General features: G+C 36.8%; 1 protein-coding gene across 2 annotated transcripts in view; it reads left to right on the top strand.

The window, feature by feature from the left end:
* LOC106882039 (uncharacterized) overlaps nt 1–23,195 on the top strand; it is a 109,616-nt gene that overhangs the window by 67,247 nt on the left and 19,174 nt on the right. For both annotated transcript variants that reach the window (XM_089355136.1, XM_052969559.2), the window contains exon 2: nt 15,747–16,967. In XM_089355136.1, coding sequence (XP_089211262.1) covers nt 15,767–16,967 — 1,201 coding nt within the window. In that variant the 5' untranslated portion in view covers nt 15,747–15,766. The remainder of the gene's footprint in view (nt 1–15,746; nt 16,968–23,195) is intronic.

The following is a 23,195-nucleotide window of genomic DNA, read 5'->3' as shown; positions in this document are numbered from 1 at the left end:
AGAGAAAAGTTAAAGAGAGAGAAAGAAAGTTAAAGAGAGAGATGATGAAAGAGTGAATGAGAGAGAGATGATGAAAGAGTGAATGAGAGAGAGGATAAGAGAGAAAGAGAAAGTGAGTGGGAGAGAGACAGGGAGAGGACGAAAGAGTAATGAAAAAAGAAAAGGACGTATATGGAAATAATGAATAAATAGGAAAGTGAAGAAGTGTAAAGTTTTGTATTGCCACAGATCGTGCCTAATTCGTTGAATACACACGCGCGCGCGCACGCATATGATTAAATTAACTTGTATTTATTTGTATACATGTTTGCAAGAATAAATAAAAATATACATTTATTTATCTTTGGATATTTGTAAATGTCAATGTCTAAAGAAGCTGGCTTATTAAAAAAATAAGATAAAGATATCTAGTTTTCTGTTTCTCTTGATACTGGTCTCCATAGAAAGATGGCGTCTACTACATACTATCTGAATTTCAAAGAAAAAAAAAAAAGATTCCTCAAAAACTTTTTTACTCATCACTCACTGATAACATTTCTGTCATTTTTTTTCTCTTAAAAAATAAATATTTTCTATTTCCTTTTCTTATCTGATCAAGAGCAAAGATAACTAGAAATTATGCACTCGTTATTCCGCCATCTTTTTCCTATCTTGATTTATATCTCTGCCGTTTCTCCACCTTTCTTCTCTCACACATACATACATACATACATACACACATACATACATACACAAACACACACACACACACACGTTCTCTCAACCTCTTCTCCTTACTCTCTGTCATTCACTCATACTCATATTGCACTTACACTCACTTTTTGCTTCTCACTATTTCATCGTCTTCCTCACTGTTCCACACATTGACGTGTTTCTTCATAAACGTGCCATACGTAATCTGGTTTCTTACATTCCTCTAACTTTAAGTAATAGACCTTCAAACCATCGTCTCGGAATAACGAACAAACGAAGCAGATTCTAATACTTGACTTTCTAGTATTAGCAGTTAAATCTCCCTCACTTGACATCTAACCAACTTTAAATTTAGTTATATATATATATATATATATATATTCTCTGAGATAAATAACAAATGGAGTGGTCATGACTGGAATGCCTTTAATCATAGGTTTATTCAACCACAAATAAGAAGAAGAAGAAGAAGAAGAAGAAGAAGAAGAAGAAGAAAAAGAAGAAGAAGAAGAAGAACAACAACAACAACAATAACAACAACAACAACAACAACAACTCTCTGAATAATAAAAGAAACTTAAAACAAAGCACCTATCATTTTAAAAATACATGAAAAGAAAAAGGAAACCAACAATGGAAAAAAGTGAGCTATACTCGAGATTGTGTGTGTGTGTGTACATATATATGTGTGTGTGTAGGTGTGTTTATGTGATGAAGGTACGTGTCTTAGTTGTTAAGGTGTTCGACTAACAACCATAAGGTTGTAGGTTCAATAGCTGGATCGAGCAGGACGCTGTCCTTGAGCAACGTATTTCATTTCACATTCCTCCAGTCTACTCAGCAGCACTTAATGTTCTGATGTTGCCCTATCTTCCTCCAATTGCAACATCTAGAATTTTCCATTGGATCTAAGGTGGATGAGCCGAAAGGGTACCTATGTTTGCTTGCGACAACATAAATACCTGAAACAATAAACAATGCTACGACACCATACTCTCTCGCGAGTGCTTCTTGGCTGTAGATAGTGTGTTTGTGTGTGTGTGTGTGTGTGTGTGTGTGTGTGTGTGGTATATATATTTTGTATTGACAGATATTATCATCATTACGTAAGTGGGGCGCTAAGTAAAATTGCAATATCAGTCCAAATATGCTTGAGGCACGTTCGAGCTGGGGAAAAAACATTTGTCAACAAGCGAGATATATTCTCAGTGACAAAATTCAGTGAGTAGCTTGTTCCCCAGTTCGAATGTGCCACAAGCATATCTGGACTGATAATAACATTGCAATTATCATCATCATCATCGTCGTCGTCATCCATTTTTCCAGATGTCCTTCCAGTCACCAACACTCACTTATTTCCTAGTAAGATATATTTTCACAGAAGAATGGCACTGCTTGTGTGTGACAGTGTCTCTCATTTACAGCTATCAAGACAATGCGACACAAGCATGCACACACGCACACACGCACACATACTGCTGTGCAGAGGAACTATACCCGAAACCATTTGGCTGGGAAGCAAACTTGTTAACTACTCAGCCACGCAGGTTAGTAGTAATGTCCAAAGAGTGCTATGACATTCGAAGTTTGCCAAGTTATCAGACAAAAGGAAAACATTGCCTACGCTATCACAGCGGTCTCCATCGCCGCCGCCCCTACCACCACTATCACCACACAAGCGCTTCTGCAGCAGCTGTTGTTATGTAAAAAATGTTTCTGGATTTAAGCCAATAGATTGAAGCAATGGGTATCAGAATTCGCTGGAACATGTGTAGCTGACATGAGGAGAAGAAAGTAGAATGGACGAGACGATATTTGAAGAATGTTGAACTCTGATATGCTAGTCTGTTATGTTATTCTAGGATGTCACCACTATTTTTAATCTGTCGGTGTTCTAATTTTAATATTTTTCATCCTTCTCTTTCATTAACAGGTTGCTATTTCTAACAGAAATGTTATTTGCTTTTTATTTCTCTGCATAAACTAGAGATCACTTTTGTAAAACAACCACAAGAACACAACATTAGGAAAGTAACTGCATCAAAGAGATAGAACTCCCCTTTCATATCTAATCCTTTTCAACACGTAGCCAAAATACATACCCGATTTCGATAGTGAGCTGTTCTATATAGTATCATCAACAAAATACTTAATAGTATTCTAGAAGAAAAAACTGGTTATTGTTAAAGTAAGACTATGAAACCCTGTTATTGTCCTCTATCTATTAGGAGTTACCTAGATACGAGGGTCGGTTGAAAAGTTCATAGATTGACCAAGATACTCGCATGGAATGTCACTAAATAAGGTTTAGTTTTCAACATAGTTTCCCTTGCGGTCCACACACTTTTCATCGGTGTTGCAGTGCTTGGATCCCATCGGTGAAGCTTTCATCTTGTTGGTCAAAAGGGCCATTAACAGCAGATATAACGTCATCACTGCGATATTGGTACCCAATGAAGTACTTTTTTTCATGTTGGGGAATAGATGATAGTCAAATGAAGACAAATCAGGAGAATAGGGAGGTTGATCAACCAATTCAAGGCCACAGTCATACACAGCGGCAATTTAGATCAAAGACTGTTCCACTGAATTCTGATAGTCATTGCAACAATCGAAACCAGGGACTTGTGTGCTGGAGTATTGTCCCATGAAACAAAACCCCTTTTGGTCTTGATAGCCTTTCATAACTTCCTCAGCAAGCTGGCATAGTATTCTCCGTTTTGAAGAGATTCAATAAACACAACGCCCTCTGCATCCCCCAAACACCTTCCCTGCAGATGAAACGACCTTGGCCTTCTTTGGAGCAGGTGAGGTGGGGCGTTTCCACTGTATGGGTTGTCTCTTTGTCTCTGGCTCAAAGTCATGAAGTCAACACTCATCCTGACTAAGGAAACGTTCAAGGAAACCAGCTGAATCTGCCTCAAACAATGGCAGATTTCCCCTTGATGTGATCATCCTGGTGTGCTTTTGATCAGGTGTCAGAAGACATGGCATCCACCAAGCATAAATCTTTGTCATGCCAAGTTCATTGTGCAGAATATTCTCAGCTCTCTCATAAGATATGCTAATAGCATTGACTATTTGATTTATAGTCAAGCGTCTGTTATCCATCACCATGTGGTGAACATGATCAATGTTATCCTCTGTTGTAGCAATTTCAGGATGTCCAAACTTTGGGTCATTTTCAAGGCTCTACCCTTCCCTAAACTCCTAAACTCAGCTTCCCATATTTGCACTGTTGATGAACTTGGAGCATCGTCCCCTAATATAGCAACCATGTCAGCATTCTCTTTTTCTGCAGATGCTTGATAACATCACGATGCCAAATTTTGCCTATTTTTAAGAGAAGTCGGTACTAGTTAATTTTGAAGTTTTCTTTGAACAGTGAGATGTCAGTTTACCCGGAAAGAAACAATGCAGTTATTAAAAAGAGGTGTTGAAATTAATACATACAAGATTTCACAGCTCTAGCATCACTCCATCATAGTTAGCCTATGACTTTTCCAGCCCACTCGCATGTATGCATCCATGTGTATATGTACGTATGTCATTATTCAGTTTTTTTCAAGATTTCTTTCCAATAGAAAAAGAACCGGTTTCTAACCTAGATCCAAGGTCCCCTCATTGGAATTTCAACATCAACAACAGGGTATTTTTGTATGTATGTATGTATGCATGTATGTATGTATGTATGTATGTATGTATGTATGTATGTATGTATGTACGTACGTATGTGTGTGCAAATTTGTATGTTTTATTTATGTATTCTTATCCATATAGTTGCATATCTAGACATGCTCACATATATATATATTTAAATGATAAACTTCTGGAAAGTTTTACAAATTTTTATAGTTCCAGTGATGGATTGGGTCTGTAGTCTTCGGATTAGCTTTCTACTTTCTGGTTTTGTGAAGTCTTCTTTCTCAAGATTGGTATTTATGCAGTGTGTTACATATCCCAGGGCCCCCAATAATTACAGGTATAAACCTGAACTTGTTATCTGGATAGAGTAACTGCAGATTTCTCAATAGTTCACCATAACTATTCTCTTTTTCACAGATCTTCAGCTTTACATTAACATCCGCTGGGCAGCTAATTTCCACAACTGTGCACAACTTCTCTTCTCTATCCCAAATCATTATATGAGGTCTGGTGTACTTACATTTTATTGAGGTCTTCACTGGTATATTCCACCAGTATTCCTTTTTATTATGAGTGGCTATGGCTTCTACCATATTATGGAGTTTTATTTCTTTGTCCTTGAGATTATTCTGCCGGATTTCATTATAGAGTGTCTTAGCTACATCGTCATGTCTCATCGGTAGATAAACCATGATGACATTTTTAGATAACTGCTTATGATGTGGGTGATATCTTCAGTGTGAACTCCACAAAGTTTGCATCAGTTGTCACATTTTACAGCTTTTCCTGCATCTCTATCCCTTTTATGTATCAGGTACTTGGTTGATATTTCCTGTTCCTGGATTGCAAACGCATACCCCTTCAAAGTGAGAAGTAGTACTCCGGCTATTCGTCCATGATAAACTGCTTTGGTGATCGGTGTTACTATCATGTATGTATGTATGTATGTATGTATGTATGTATGTATGTATTTCATTGTCCAATTTTATTTCAAAATTTCTTGCCAATAGAGAAAGAGCCGGTTTCTAACCTAGATTTAAGCTCCTTCATTGGAATTTTATTTAGGCAAGTGCAACTATTTTATTCCGTGTCACTCTCCTCCACCTCGTCACACCCATAATTAAATATCATCTGTACTTGGAAACTGCTGCTCTACTTTTATTATTTATTTATTTTAGCTACTTTTTATTTTTCAAACAGAATTAAGCTATAAGTCGAAGTGATCTTTGATACACACACACACACGCACACACACACACACACACACACACACACACACACACACACACACACACACACACACACACAGTTCTTATCTTATTGAGCCTTGAACAATAAAAGGCAAAGTTGGCCTCAGTGGCTTCATTGCTTTCTCTGCTGTCTCCACCATCTCAATCGCCACGGCTAATGTATTTAAATTTAATCCTTTCAAACCACATATTTACAAGATTCATGAGAATTTCGGTCTCTTGGTGATTGCATTTTAAATATATCTCGAGCATGTAATTATTATAATCTAACCCAAAGGAATTAAATGATAAAGCACAAGTCTCAAGATATTCTTTAACCAGTAACTCTATGTTATTCTCTTGTTTCAAATAATTAGCATGTTTCAAATGGAAAAGACATTCAATGTCTACAGGCAAGAAATTCTTCAAATGACTATAGAGAAATAAAAACAGCAAAATGAAAAGAAAGGTGCTGTGTCCATAGAGATGGACAGATCCACAAGGAGAAACCCCCCTCTCTCTCTCTCACACACACGCACACACACATACATTTTTGGTGGGAGGAGGCTAGTCGATTACATCGAACCCAATGCTCGACTGGTACTTATTTCATCGACCCCGAAAGGATGAAAGGCAAAATTGACCTCAGCAGAATTTGAACTCCAAAAGAAATGCTACTATGCATTTTAGTCTGGTGTGCTAATGATTCAGCCAGATCGCAGCTTAAGAGATAATACTTTTCAAGCTCGGCTAAAAATCAAACCTTAAAAGCATAGGGATTTATTCCCTGCAAAATATTTTACAGATATGACGAAATTTCGGGTCAACGAACAAAGTTCAGGTTTCACATCTGAGTATAATACCCGCTGGCAATGTGGTAAGAAGTTTGATTCCCAACCACATAGGTCCTGGTGTAGTCCTACTGCGTGGCGCCTTTGGTAAGTGTTTTCCACTATAGCCTCGGGCCAACCAAAGACTTCTGAATAGATTTGTAGACGAAAACTGAAAGAAGCCTGTCGTATATATATATATATATATATATATATATATATATATATATATATATATATATATATATATACACACACACACACACACACACATATATATATGTATATATATATATATATATATATATATATATATATATATATATATATATATATATATATATATATATATATATATATATAAAAATTAAAAGGGTAAAGGATTATCAATTTATTAATTAATAAATCAATTAACAATTAACAATTTTTACCAAGCCCATCGGTATGAAAGCACCATTATTGGTGGAGAACTTATTTAAAAGCTCATATATATTTATAAATATAATTAAGGGATCAGCAAATATTTGCTTCACCATATACCGAAGTTCAGAAATAGCAGCTAAAAAAGCTGAGAATCCCACAGATAGCTATCTGTGGGATTCTCAGCTTTTTTAGCTGCTATTTCTGAACTTCGGTATATGGTGAAGCAAATATTTGCTGATCCCTTAATTATATTTATATATATATATATATATATATATATATATATATATATATATATATATATATATATATATATATAAGGGATAAATGCACACACACGCGCATGTGCCTCTCTGTGTGTGTGTGTGTGTGTGTGTGTGTGCATACACTTAATATATTTATGTGCAGGTATTCACGTGTGACTGCAAATATACATACATGCATACATGCATACATACATAATACATACATACATACGTACACACACATACACACATACATACATCATACACACACACACACACACACACACACACATATCAGGTCATTAAGGATGAAATGTCCGATTTTGAACTGAAAGTTTATTTTACTTTAACTCAACAAAAAGCAATGCACTTAATCAAAGTATGCACCTAAATTATCAACACAATTTTTGCCATTTTATTGGTAGCTTATTTATGCCAGCAGTGAAGAATTCTGGAGAGCAAGAGGTGATGAAATCACGAAAGGCTGTTTTTGCATCTTCTTCAGATTTGAAGTTTTTTTCCTTGAAAAAAGTTGTCTAATGCCTAGAAAACGTGATAGTCAGTTGGTGCAAGGTCTGGTGAATATGGTGGATGACAGAGTACTTCCAGTTTGAGTTCCTGTAACTTAAGAAGCGTTCTTTGTGCAACATGTAGTCGAGCATTGTCTTGCAAGAAAATTGACCTGTCTCTATTGACCAATTTCGGTTGTTTAATTGCAATTTCATTCATCATTTCATCCAATTGGTTGATGTATACATGCGCTGTAAGTGACTTACCAGATCTCATGAACCTGTAATGGATGACACCAGTGCTGGACCACCAAATAGACACCATTAACTTTTTAGGTGAATATTCTTTTTTTGGGTTGCATTTTGGCACTTTGTCTCTATCCAACCACCATGCAGAACGTTTGCTATTGTTCAAATGAATCCATTTTACATCATACGTAACAATACTATGCAAAAATGCTTCGTTTTTATGCTGTGACAGCAAAGAACGGCAAATTTCAAGACGACGTGTCATGTGATGCTCATTCAGTTCGTGTGGTACCCACTTATCCAGCTTCTTTACCTTGCCGATCTGTTTCAGATGGTCTAATACAGTTGGAATAGAAACATCAAACCTTGCTGCTAATTCACGCATAGTTTGAGATGTACCCACTTCCACTACAGTTTCCAGCTCATCATTACCCACCTTGGTCTCAGGTCTACCACGGGGCCGATTTTCAAGAGTAAAGTCACCAGACCGGAACGTCTCAAACCATCGACGTACAGTGTGCTCGTTCGCCACATCTTCACCAAACACCTCTTTGATGTTTCAAGTTGTCTGGGATGCATTTGTTCCACGATTGAACTCATATTCATAAACAACACGAATTTTTTTTATCTATCCATAGATTTATAAAAATTGATTTACAAGAGAAAACTCACAATATAATTAGACACTATAAATTGCATTTCGAAAAGTGACACTTTTAATGACCTGACATACATACATACATACATACATACATATATATGTCTACACGCAGGCTTGGCTGTGTTGTAAGTAAGTAGCTTGCTTCCCAGTCACATGACCTCGGGTTCAGTCCCACTGCATGGCACCTAGGGCAGGTGTCTTCTACTATAGCCACGGGTCGACCAAAGCCTTGTGAGTGGATTTGGTAGACGGGAACTGAAAGAAGCCGGTCGTATATATATATACATACATACATATATATATATATATATATATATATATATATATATATATATATATATATATATATATATATATATATATATATATATATATATATATATATATATATATATATATATACATACATATATATAGCAGATCTCGTAGTCATTCAACTTCTAGGACACAACCTGGTATGTGCTGGTATCATACGACATTCGCTGACAAGGCACGCAAGTGCATCCAGCCATGCTCATTCAAAACAGCGGGAAACGAGTCAAGGAGGAACTGAGCACGTCAGTTTCCTCCTCACAACTTTCTTTTAATCGCGCAATTTTTGTGCAAGACCAGGTGTCGAAGAAATACTTCATGGTGAACACTGGTTCGTGTTGTAGTATCTGGCCACTCCGCCTCACTACTTTTGGTCAGCTGCGATTAGACATCGGTCTTCGTAGGGATTTTCAATGGGTTTTTGTCATAGCTGACTTCCCGCATCCTATTTTGGGTACGGACTTCTTAAGCCATTTTCACTTGTTGGTAGATGTCCGGCGTCGGAGGCTCGTCGACGATTCAACATCCCTCTCCACGCCGGCAAAGAGCTCTACCAACTCACCTCTCAGCCCAGCTGGGGACGTTTTTCATTCGCTTCTAGCTTCCTTTCCCGAGCTGGTGGACATGACGTTTAAGCCGGCAAAGCCCGCTCATTCCACCCTCCATTATATCAAAACAACTGGGCTGCCTGTTTTTTCGCGCCCACGACGTCTGGCACGACGTCTAGAGACGGCTAAGGCCGAGTTTGAACACATGCATCAACTCGGCCTCATACGCCCCTCCTCCAGCCCATGGGCATCTCCCCTTCATTTAGCGCGGAAAGGGGATACAGATTTTTGCCCGGTGGGGGACTATCGGCGACTCAATGCTGTAACGGGCCCAGATCGTTATTCAATTAGGAATTAGCAGGATTTTTCAGCAAATCTATACGGTTGCACCATCTTTTCCAAGATTGATTTGGTTCGAGCTTATCATCAAATCCCAGTTAATCCAGAGGACGTTCCCAAAACTGCCATCACTACTCCTTTTGGCTCTTTTGAATTTCTTTTCATGAGCTTCGGTCTGCGGAATGCTACATGCACTTTCAAACGATTTATAGACGAAGTTGTTCGTGGGCTTGACATACTCATCGCTAGCGATACAAAAGAGAATCATCTCCACCATTTGTCGCAACTCTTTCAGCGACTCCGCGCTTTCAACGTCAAAATAAACCCCGACAAGTGTGTTTTCCGGCAGTCCTCCTTGGAATTTCTAGGTCACTTCATTGATTATAGTGGAATCAGACCTCTTACTGCTAAGGTCGATGCCATTCAATGCATCGCCCTCCAACTTCTTTGAGACAGTTGCGCCATTTTTTAGGTATGGTCAACTTCTACAGAAGATTTATAGACCGGTATGCGGACTAGCTACTTCCTTTAACAAGGTTACTGCAAGGCCATTCTAAAAAGGATGCTCAACTCACTCTTTCTGCTGAGGCGTTGTCTGCCTTTGAGTCCGTGAAACAGGAATTATCCACCGTTCCTGTTCTTGCACATCCGGCTCCTGATGCTCCGCTCTTTTTATCTGTGGATGCTTCGGATTCTGCGGTTGGTGCTGTTTTGCAGCACACCGTAGATAACCAAACGCAACCTTTGGCTTTCTTTTCTTGCCAATTGCAGCCTGCCGAACGCAGATATAGTACTTTTTATCGTGAGTTATTAGCGATCTATCTGTCGGTTCGGCATTTTCAGCACCAGCTCGAGGGACGGGAGTTTGTGATTTACACTGATCATAAGCCCCTTACGTTTGCTCTGTCTTCTAAAACAGACAAACTCTTTCCTCGTACCTTCCGTCACCTGGACTATATTTCACAGTTTACAGGTAACATTCGTCATGTGCCAGGGAAGAAGAACATCCCTGCTGATGCTCTCTCGAGACTCCCTGTCAGTTCTATTTCCTCTCCTGCAACAATTGATTTACTTGCTATTTCGCAGGACCAACCTCCCTTGTCGAAGGTAGATTTAACTTTGCCAAAATTCAACAATTGTAAATTTGTCTATCTTCCTCTCCCTTCATCAGAAGGTTCTATATTGTGTGACACACCCACCGGTTCTCCTAGGCCTTTAGTACCTGAGAACCATCAACGTTCTGTTTTTGATGCCCTTCATTCCTTGTCACATCCGGGCATCTCTGCAACAGTAAAACTTGTCACTGCTCGGTTTTTCTGGCTCAACATGCAGCGATCAATTACCACTTGGGCACGCTTTTGCATGAAGTGCCAGAGTGCGAAAATCCATAGGCACGTTCGTGTCCCACTTGGACAATTTCCTTCTCCAGAGGCCCGTTTTTGCCATGTTCACCTTGATTTGGACGGACCATGGCCTGTGAGTCGCGGGTTCTCATATCTCTTAACTTGTGTTGATCGTTTCTCCCGCTGGCCAGAAGCCATTCCTATAGCAGATATTTCTTCTGAGACTGTTGCACGAGCCTTCGTGTCTGGCTGGGTTTCTCGGTTCGGCGTACCGTCCAGCCTGACCACGGATCGTGGTTGACAATTTGAAGCCGCGTTATTTCGTGAGTTATCACCAATCCTGAGGGTGCATCATATATGCACCACCAGCTACCATCCCGCTTGTAATGAGATGGTGGAGCGTTTTTATAGGCAACTAAAGGCCACATTGCGCGCATCGCCCATTCCGCAGTCGTGGGCTGAATTTCTTCCCGTTGTCCTACTTGGATGCCGGACTGCAGTTAAAGCAGACCTGGGTTTTTCTTCAGCAGAACTATTGTATGGTACCACACTGGCAATGCCTGGTACGATGTTGGTACCAGACAAATCATAGCCTCAAAATCCAGCGTCCTATGTCACTCGATTACGAGATTATTTTTCTAACCTTCCTACTATGGGTCCCCGGTAACAATCTCCACCTTCTAAAGTGCCACCAGACATTGATTCTTGGTCACATGTTTTTGTTGGGGATGATTCTGTCAGAGGACCCCTTGTTTCTCCTTATAAAGGACCCTTTCGTGTGCTTTCTCGCACTCCGAAGTTTTTCCAAATCGACGCTAATGGTCGTACAGAGAATGTGTCTGTCGACCGTCTGAAGAAAGCGTATTTTGATAAAACTACATCTTCCGTTGACAATACTGACATGCCCGCCTTTCAACCTTTGCAAACACCTTTGTCAACACCATCACCAACACATACACCTGTGACAACTCTACCTTCGTCGTTGCGAACTAACTCGCATGAACACTATGTCACTAGGTCTGGCCGCACAGTGCATTGGCCAAAGAAACACTCCAAGACAATTTATATTTGACTGCATTGTATTTTATTGCATTTTCAGCATTCTTTTTTGTAAAAAAAAAAGTCTCAAACTGTGTTTTTCCCTATTAGTGCTGAACACTCATGGAAATTTCTTGCGTCACTGCATCAATCACAAGTAATAAAGGAAATGCAGTGACGTAAGCATTTTTTTTTACAGCCAACAACACTTACCAAGCTGAACTTGGCTTGTGCCGCTGGAATATTGTTTTCCACGTGCATTGTATTACATTGTTGAGTATTTCCATTCTCTGTATTAACAAATTTCTTCATTTTCATTGTGTATCTACAGCCGCATCTTGTTTCAGGCGCCCACTACAATCTATTCCTTGTTCGTGCTACGCACTCGGGAGGGGGGGGGGGGCATTGTAGTGGCACGAAATTATGGCCGCCATTTTAGGAAGTGCGATCTACGCATTCGCAAGGGACTTGCCTTCCCGGAAGCCCCTCGAGTGCGCATGCGTAATAAACCAGTATTTAAAGCCTTTCACGCGTTTATTCACCACCATTCACTCACTTTGCCTCAGAGCCGAGGTAGACGCAACAACTTACTGAGAACCACTCTGTCAACTCTACTGGGATGACTTAACTAACTTTTCGACTTCACCTCTGCTGACTACACACCAACTCAGAGGCGACCCTGCTAGCAGATACCACGTTATGTAAAGCCAAACAACCAAAAAAATAAAATTTATTTATTATGATGTTATTCGTTAACCTCGGCGTTTGTTCTCTTTTTCATCATAGATTTATTTGTATGGGATAGAGAAAGACTAATGTCTCTATCACTATTAGTATTACGCCGAAACGTATAACATTATAGCTTAAATAAAAAGAAAATTGTACTGAAGTCGATTTATTCGACTGAAAATTCTTCAAGGCGGTGTCTCAGTGTAGCTGCAGTCTGATGACTAAAACAAGAGAAAGATAAAAGCTAGATAGATAGATATGTTTAAATCCGTGTTCGTCTTTTGCATGTGTGAGTTCAGTTGCTTAATGATTGTCAAGAGAAACCTTTCTCAAAAGAATAAGTAACATGAGAGTGAAAACAACAAACAAAGCTGATGTCTTGAGTTTTATTTTGACATTTGATCCAAAAAGAGCTATTTACGAGCTGACAACTACGCTCTGTTAATTTTAAGTAACGATTATAATGTTTAGACAAGCAACATCTTTCTTTAACAATTAACTAACTCCAGTTTTGATGACATCTCCCCTTTGCATTGTTGAAATGCCAGGTTTTCGAAACTCTTCTCTCAAGCCTTGTACATTCATGAGCCAAAACACCACGAAATGAATACAAATCTATAATACTTCTGACATGGATTTTATTTGGAATGCGTCCACTTTCTTGTTGTTGAGGGTCGTTTTAGAAAAGTTTCTTTTGGACGTCATTAAAAATCGATCAGGAAGTATGTGTTGACTCTTTTAGCCTTTCAACATTATCTTAATAACATCCAGCCCATCTGCCAGTTTGTGAGTTTGGTTGTTTTTCTATTTGTCATTTTTATGTCTTTTACTCTTTCTCTTTTATTCTCTTCCTATTCGAACGCATATGACTACACACATATACATAAACATACACACATTTACATATTGTTTCATTGTTTATTCATAAACTCTCCCTAAGTAATGAAAAGGCAACAAGAGACAAATCCAGTTTATACAAAATTCAATCATCGTCTGTGAACAATCTCAATTGTCCCACATTGACTAACTACGAGGTATATTTTGAAGAGCTCTTAAATGGAGTCAATGGCAGATTTACTTGTTCATTCCATACTATGTAGATATGGTTACATGCTTTAAATATACTGACGTTTGTGTTTTCAACCGTGCTGCCGCTCCTAGAATTAATAAGTGAGAACCTGTATGCAGTCTGTAAAAGTTTGTAATATTTATTTCAATGGTAGATTAACAGAATCACTAGAGCATATGCCTTGCAGTATTTAGTTACGCCTCTTCGTTTATGAGTTCAAATCTAGAAGTTGACTTTTCCTTTCATTCTTCCGGGATTGATAAAATAAAGTATAACACCCTTCCGAGATCCATAAAATAAAGTATCAGCTCCTTCCGGGGTCGATAAAATAAAGTACTACTTTATTTCAGGGTTGATAAAGTGAAGTATGTCGCCCAAGAATAATAAAACAAAGAACTATGCCATTCCTCACAATGTGCGATATTCTTTCTATTGCAGCAATCAATATTTATGTTGATATGCAGCATCAATCTGACCTCATGACGAATCATTTTGCCAGTTAGGATTTCAACAGTAAACAGTCAGATTACATCTTTTGTTATAAACACAAGAACACTACACAATATCATCCTTTGTTATAAACGCATTAGACAATAATGTCCTTTGCTATAAATACGAGAACACAACTGCAGAATAACGTCTTTCTTCCACACAGAGCGGTCTGGAGCATTGCTATTTACACATGTATCAACACGTGTGCCAGAACATATAGCTACACGTTTGTGTACAGGAGGATCAGTTAATTATGATTTTATTCAACGTATTCCCCTCTCAGATTCACACACTTATTGCAGCGGTCCTTTAGTTTTTCTAATCCCTGTAAAAAGAACTCGGAAGGTTGGGCCTCCAACCAGGCCTTTGTAGCAGCGATCACTTCCAAATCGGAGTGAAATTTCGTTCTCTTGAGCTGTTTCATCAGTTGTAAACAGAGGTGATAGTCGAAGGGGGCTAAGTCAGGATACTAAGGTGGGTAATCTACCAATTCAAAGCCAAAGTCGTGTATTTTCCGTAGAGTTTCATGTGCTGTGTGTGTTTGTGTATGCGTAGCTTCCTGATCGTTCCTTCTCGTCGTCCATCTCCGGTATCTTACTTTCCATCCCGAACGGGGGGGGGGGGATATAAGAAAAAACACAAGCCTGCTGAACAAGCTGTGTGCCTTTGAAAAAACGCAACAAATTAACAATAATAGTAACAATTTTAGTAGTTCGACGTACCTGGCCAGAAGCCTTCAACAAATTAAATCACTCAACGATTGTTCTTTCAAGAAAGTGAGGGGAACGAAAAACAGGCTGGTAAACTTGGGTGCCTTTTATACCCAATGCTTTTCATAAAGATGCGTTCGCGAGCATTACCATGTTCACGAAAAGTGAGTGAGTTCGAATCCCACGTGCAATCCTTGTTTTCAAAAGAGAGTGGTGTTTTGTGTTAGTGACATCTTCCTGTCAAATTACCTAGAAATGTAATAAAAACCATATCATCTCAATATCTTGTGTAAAATAAATAACCTTTTACAGTGCGACGTTTCTTTTGTAGTTCAGTATATATATGTACCTACACACACACACACACACACACACACACACACACACACACATAAATATATATATATATATATATAAATATACATACATATATATATATATATATATATATATATATATATATATATATATACACATACATACATGTTGCTACTCGTGTATCTTCATATGTATCTACACGTTTTTATATATATCTCTACACATTTACCTAAAAATGTATACATATGATGCACATGTACATACAAGTGTGAGATTTTTCACCACGTCTTTAAAGAGCTCTGTAACAAATACATCTTTGTTTTAATATTTTCATACTTGACTTTTATTTCTATTTTATTTCCAGCTGCAAGCTGTTTTGCTGTCATGCGAAGGTTACTGAACAGATCTAAAATCAAATGTCCGTTGTTGTTGGTCTGCCTCGGAATAGTTTTTCTGTTTGTTGTACATTCAACTATAACAAACAATATATTCAACTTTGATACAGGTAGACATTTGGATTACGAGAAAACTGCACAGATTCCTTATGATCTCGCTTATCATGTTCAAAAAGAATACATTTATAAGAAAACTTTGAATAATGATTTCCAAAAGACATTAGCTTCTCGTACTGCTGGGAGAAATGGAAGTAATGTGAACATAAAATATGATCACACTCTACAAAATATCTCAGGACTGAACATTACAACAAAAAAAGGTATTCTTCTTCTAGTTCAGTCCAGTGATAATGCCATTAGAAATACCTTGGATTCATTAGTCGATGATGATACAAATACTGTAGTTCTGGATAATAAGAATGTCAGTGCCGTTGCTAAGAGTCAGAGCAACATTTCATTGGCACGATATATTACCAGTAAAATTGTCAGTGTGGAGCAAACCACGTCTAGTTCTAGAACTTCTGAAAGTCTTTTTAAAAAGATAAATATTTCATCAGTGAACTCGACACTTTCAAGTAAAACTATTACCCAGAAAATATTTTTAAATCCAACAACAGTTTCAATACCAAAAATTTATAATCCTCATCCATTTTATTTCCGACTAGATGCAAATGAGTTGTGTTCTAGAAGAGATCCACCATTCCTTTTGATTGTAGTACCAAGTATTCATGACCATATGGATATCCGCAATGCTATCCGACAAACGTGGGCTAGCGTGGCTAAAGGTCATGTTTGGCCTGGTCGAGAAGTTCAAGAAACAGTCAAAGTAGCTTTTTTATTGGGACTTCATCAATTTCCTGAACGCGAAAGTCTATTAATCGCCGAGAGTAAAAAATATGGTGATATAATTCAAGAGAATTTTATCGACTCTTATTATAATTTGTCTATTAAAATATTAATGGCTATGAAATGGGCCAGTCATTATTGTCCTGGTGTAAATTACATCCTTAAAGCAGACGAGGACACCTTCGTAAACATTCCTATGTTAGTGGAGATCTTGCGCCAACCAGAAATGCCTCGACACAGCATTATGGGTCGGATAATGCCCGAGTCCAAGGTTTACAGGTTTGGAAGATGGAAGGTTGATAAAAAAATATACGACAAAAAGGTATATCCCCCTTATGCAGCAGGTAAGAAGAAAAATATTACTTTGTTTTATCATAATGTCTAAAGGTTAAAAGTAAATATTTTTCATCCAACGTAAGCAGTCCATTTCTTGACTATTCTTCAAGGGTATATATCAAGGGACAAACAGTTCTATCGGCTTCAGAAAGAATGAATGTTGTGATGTCCATAAAAGCCTTAGAGATATTAATGAAGCTAGCATTACTATAATCGTTAACAGAAATGTGTGTGTGTATATATATATAATAATAATATAGATTTAATCAAAAGATTAAATGTGGTACTTAAAATGCTTGAGGCACCAGAATTTGGTAGGATAAAAACCAAAAACAAAATCAAGAGATTTGGTGAATAAAATTTGAAGTTAAGCAACAAAAATTCAATAGGTTATAGCAGTACGTACGTTTCGTACAAGCTCCATTTATTCATGTAGTGAGAACGCCACAGAAAATACAATGAAAATGTATTTTGTACATTGTATTTTCTGTGGTGTTCTCACTACATGAATAAATGGAGCTTGTACGAAACGTACGTACTACTATAACCTATTGAATTTTTGTTGCTTAACTTCAAATATATATATATATATATATATATATATTAAGTGTATGATTAATTTATGGAATGAAGTTCTACAAATCCAATCATATTTGTCAAAAATGGAGGAGATAAGATATTAAAAAGTTGTAAGAAGTTTATCCATGCATACAATTGTTTCGTACATAGATATAAATTCATATTTGAATTTGTAAATTATCATAGTACTCATCAATGCAGAGAGAAAATAATAATAGGAACTTTAAAAAATAACAGAAAAGTTGGATTTATGAGTTTCACGTTTATCTGTTCCTATCTATGTGCAATAGTGATGGGAGTCATGTCAAATATTAAACCACAACTAACGGACGAACGGTTAGGGGATGATATACATATAGAGATATCGATTGCACTCTCTCTATAGATTAGTATAGATTTGCTAATTAAATCTCCATATATGCAGCATTGGGCGAGTAAGTTAGAGAAATGTCCAGTGAGAAAACGTTATCTAATGTAAATTAAATCTAACCGTTAAAAACAATACTCGGCGTTTTTTAAATAAAAAATGTTAAACAGATGAAAAAATTTTAGCGTAAAAAAATTGTTTGTAAAGCTTATACTAGAAAGTTAATGAAGTCCTTTATGAAAATATAGGGGGAGGAAAAGGGATTAAAAAGAATGAAGTGGAAGTGGATTAAGGATTCTTGTTCACTTAAGATCCGCTTAAATATAATAAAGGATGTATAATAAAGGAGAAGATGAGGGAAAGTGGTAATTCAAATGAAAATATGACGATTAAGGTTGTATATACTTACGAAGTTTATTGTTAAGAATAGAGATAAGAGAACATTTTAGATGTGGTAATAAGAGAAATATAGAAGTGATAAGGTAATAAATTAGAAAGGGTGAAAAGGAAACGAAAGTGTAGGGGAGATAAATAAAAAGAAAAAATAATAATGATCAAATATAGGATGTAATGAGAGAGAAGTGAATGTCAAAAATAAAAGAAAGATAGATTAATAATAAAGGTATTGAATGTGTTGGATAATGCTATAAAAAAGGAATATTTTGTATATATAAAAAAATTATGTCAAGAGTATTATTCTTGTTGAGTATTATGTGAGAAGGATAAGGAATGGACTATATATGATCGTAATGAATAAAGATAAACGTTATATAGGTTCAATGCATGTAAATATATTAAAAATAATTATTATTGTGATCTACGAGTAGATAGATACACGTAGGGGTACATATAAAGTTACAAAATTATAGAATAAATGCTTAGTAGAGTGAATGTATATTGCAATTAAATTTGTATATAGAGGCATAAATACATATATAAGCATATAGATACACAAATATATACATATACATACACACTATATACACATGCATATACATGTACAAATACATACATATGTAAATGAACACGTATATACATATACGCATACATACGTATGCATACATGCATGCATACATACATACATACATACACATGCATACATACATACATACATACATACATACATACATACATACATACTTATATATATATATATATATATATATATATATATATATATATATATATATATATATATACATACACATACGTACATATATATGTACATGCACACATACAGGGGTTGGACAAAATAATAGTAACACCTTAAAATTTCAAACAAATTTATTCTAATATGGAGTAGGACCGCTTTAGCAGTAATTACAGCTTGAATTCTACGAGGTATCGACTCGTACAAAGTTTGAGTTGTTTCCAAAGGAATTTTTCTCCATTCTTCAGCTAAAACGGTCTCCGGTTCTTGTAGTGATGATGGTGGATGATATCGACTCCTTGTTTTTTCTAAAATGCACCATAAATGTTCAATAATATTGAGATCTGGGTACTGTGGTGGCTAGATAAGATGTTCAACTTGACTAGAATGCTCCTCGTGTCATTCAGTAACAACTTTAGCTGTGCGAATTGGTGCATTATCATCCTGAAAGATGCCGCTTCCCTCCCGAAACTGTTCCGCAACCATACGATGAATTTGATCAGGTAAAATGTTTAAATAGTCTTAACTATTAATTCTGCCATGAAAGGAAATCATTGGGCCGCCGGGTTTCCAAGATATAGCCCCCCAGATCATCACATATCCTCCTCCATGTTTAACAGTTGGAAGAAGTCAGTCTAGGTCAAATGCTTCTTTTTGGCTGTCTCCACACGTATACTCAGCCGGTGGTCGGAAATAAGGTAAAGGATGACTCGTCCGAGAAAATAACATTCATCCACTGCTCTAGGGACCAATTCTGTAGGTTTTTACTCCACTCTAAACGCTTTGCAACGCTTGTTTTTGAAAGTAGTGGTTTTCTGATTGCAGCCCTCCCGTGAAATACGGCTTTGTTCAGCTCCCGGCGAACAGTTTTTGTGGAAACTGGGTTCTCGAGGTGGTCATTAAGCTCTGCAGTAATTTTTCGAACTGTACTTTTGTGAACCTTTCTAACAATTCGCGTAAGAATCCGACGGTCCATATCTGAAAGTTTTGATTTTCTTCCGGAGTTTTTGTTTCGACGAGGAAGTTTTTCCTTCTTTCTCAAAGGCTGTCATTACTTTCGAAACAGTACTTCTTGATACAGCAAACATTTTGGCGGTTTTCATTACACTAGCCCTGCCGTACGAGCACCAACAATTCGACCTCTTTGAAAGTCCGATAGATCTGTCATTTTAATGAATTTTAATTACCTTTTTCTGATGATATCTGAAAAAAACAGCAATTTTAACAAAACATATTAAGCAACACTAATAATAAATCAAAAACATAAAAATAAACAAGCTTTTGACGGCTTTATAGATATTTCAAAAGTATGATGCTATGATGCTAGGTGTTTCCGTTATTTTGTCCTACCTCTATATATACATATACACGTATACACATAAAAACACATATATAGAAATATAGATACACATAGAAGTATACATAGATATGCAGATATAGATGCAAACATGCACAACCGCACTACAACGTACAAAAGTATATATACCAGTATTGAAAATATACTTAATTGTAAGATGGAGTAACTTGTAACATATGCAAATATTTAGTGAAGTAGATATGTTGGGAGATGGGGGAGTAAATGGGAGTACATATACATAGGTATATAAGGGTATGCATATAAGTACAAATGTATATGTACCGGATCGTGGCACTCCGTTCGTTACGACTACGAGGGTTCCAGTTGATCCGATCAACGGAACAGCCTGCTCGTGAAATTAACGTGCAAGTGGCTGAGCACTCCACAGACATGTGTACCCTTAATGTAATTCTCAGGGAGATTCAGCGTGACACAGAGTGTGACAAGGCTGGCCCTTTGAATTACAGGCACAACAGAAACAGGAAGAAAGAGTGAGAGAAAGTTGTGGTGAAAGAGTACAGCAGGGTTCGCCATCACCCCCTGCCAGAGCCTCGTGGATCTTTAGGTGTTTTCACTCAATAAACACTCTTAACGCCCGATTTGGGAATCGAAACCGCGATCCTACAACCGCGAGTCCGCTGCCGTAACCACTGGGCCATTGCGCCTCCACGTATATGTATACTCAAATACAAATACATAGTTATACAAAAAAACAACATGCAGAAGATGGTGTATCTTACACATATCCATATGAATGTGCATACAACACCCATATATACCTGTATATAGATATATGTATATATATATATATATATATGTATATATATATATATATATATATATATATATATATATATATATATATATATATATATATATATATATATACACACATAATGGGTGTATATACTCACATGTATGCATGTACAAATACACATACATATGTAAGTACATAGACAGCACACATATACCCATACGAATATGTGAAAAAATATAGGAGTAAATAAGAAAATAGACAGGTGTAAGTTCATATATCCAAGCGTATGAGGAAAACACACACACACACACACACACACACACACACACATATAGAAGGTCCTTCAGTTATTATAAAGGAAATATTAAAATAAAGTATATAAAAGAAGGCATAACTACAGAGTTGTACCCCCCTGACTTTGGAAGGTCATAAATTTCAGAAAAATGAATATTTTTTTATGAAATTTTCTATACATATATTATTTATTATGTAGATTCCTAATATACAAAAATTTTCGGTGAAAGTGTTTTGGAATGGAGGTGGGGGACAATTTTCGGAAACTCCAACAGAGTCCACTTAAATTCCTCTTAACTTCGAGGAAAATGAATATTTTTTCGTGAAATTCTCTACAAATATACCTTGATGTATGTACATTTCGAGCATGTAGGAATTTTGAAGGAAACAACTGCAGGTTATTTTTGAGAAATGTTCCCCACTCGGTGGTGTTTCGGAGCAAGTCGTCCATAATTGTTTCATTTTTCTCTATTATGTGCGTATTGCATCCGTAGATTTCTAATGAAGTAATACGCTGCTCTGTTCTCTTCTACTTCTCTACTAGAAACGTTTACTTTGGAATTTACTTCTATTGAGAGAATATTTTTAACGTAAGATGACTTATCGTTGTGTTGGAGATTGAAGCCCACCAACTACTGGTTCCAATTTGAGATCAGTGGGTCTTGGTATTTTTATGTATTAGTTCTTCTGTTCATTTATGGCTCACTGTATTTCCGAGCTTATGTGGATCTTGAATAAACCGCAGAAATTGCCCTCTTTAATTTCAAAGTTACATAAGTAGATATTTCTTTATCTGTGAAGGAATCTGGATATTGGTTAATTAATGTTCTGATTTTATTCATTACTGTTTTTTTGTGGATTTCTTGTTTGTTTTTCTCCTTAAAGTAGTTTTGGTCTTTTAGATGTTCCAATATTTTGTCTCAGAAATAGCCCCAATATCATTGGCTTCTTTTAGGATGGTTGAGTTGTTGTTCTTCAATGTTAGTAAAGTTTCCTTTTCTTCTCTACGAAGGTTTTGTATGCATTTATGGGTACTGATAGGGTATTTGGAAATTGTCTAAGTATCTAAATGTTTGCTACTCCCCCTTTAAGTTCTATGAGATTAGAGGTAGGTGTAGAGGTAAATTTGAAAAGTTTCATTAAAGGACTCATTTTATTTTTCTTGAGGATTCTTTTTGATAAATTTATAATTTTAGGGTGAATATGTTCTGTGGGTTTATTTAAATATTTTGTTTCGTTGGGGCCAGGGCCCAGTTGTACTATGTTCTCCCTATGAAAGGAATTGTAGCATTGTGCCTCTGTTTTATGTTTCTGAGGTTCTTGTTTCTTCCTAGGCGAGGGAATGGTTCATGTTCGCTGTTTCTATTTCGTCGCATACAGGGTCGGTCTTCCTCCCATATTTTTCTAAGTTTGTTAGGCCATTTTGGATGGTTGGGATTGTTGGTCGTAAATCGTATATATGCATATATGTATATATGGTATCTCATTCCTGTATATTTACATGGTATCAGAGTAGTGTTGAGCTAAAAAAATAACATTATGCACCAATATGACACTATGGGTAAGAACATTATTAGGTTCTTTTTAGAAATAGATGCTTTAAGTTTCTAGTCCGTGTCCAGTCCGGTAGTATATACATATCCAGGAATTACACTTGATGAGAATCAGAGATGAAACCATGTAAATTTAGTATAGATGTAAATATTGCAAATATCTACCCTCTACTTATCAT

The sequence above is a fragment of the Octopus bimaculoides genome, chromosome 7, assembly GCF_046866305.1.
Source record: "Octopus bimaculoides isolate indiv1 chromosome 7, ASM4686630v1, whole genome shotgun sequence".
NCBI classification, from domain to species: Eukaryota; Metazoa; Mollusca; class Cephalopoda; order Octopoda; family Octopodidae; genus Octopus; species Octopus bimaculoides.
Note: the sequence above shows the minus strand (reverse complement) of the source record. Positions and strands in the feature narration are given on the sequence as shown.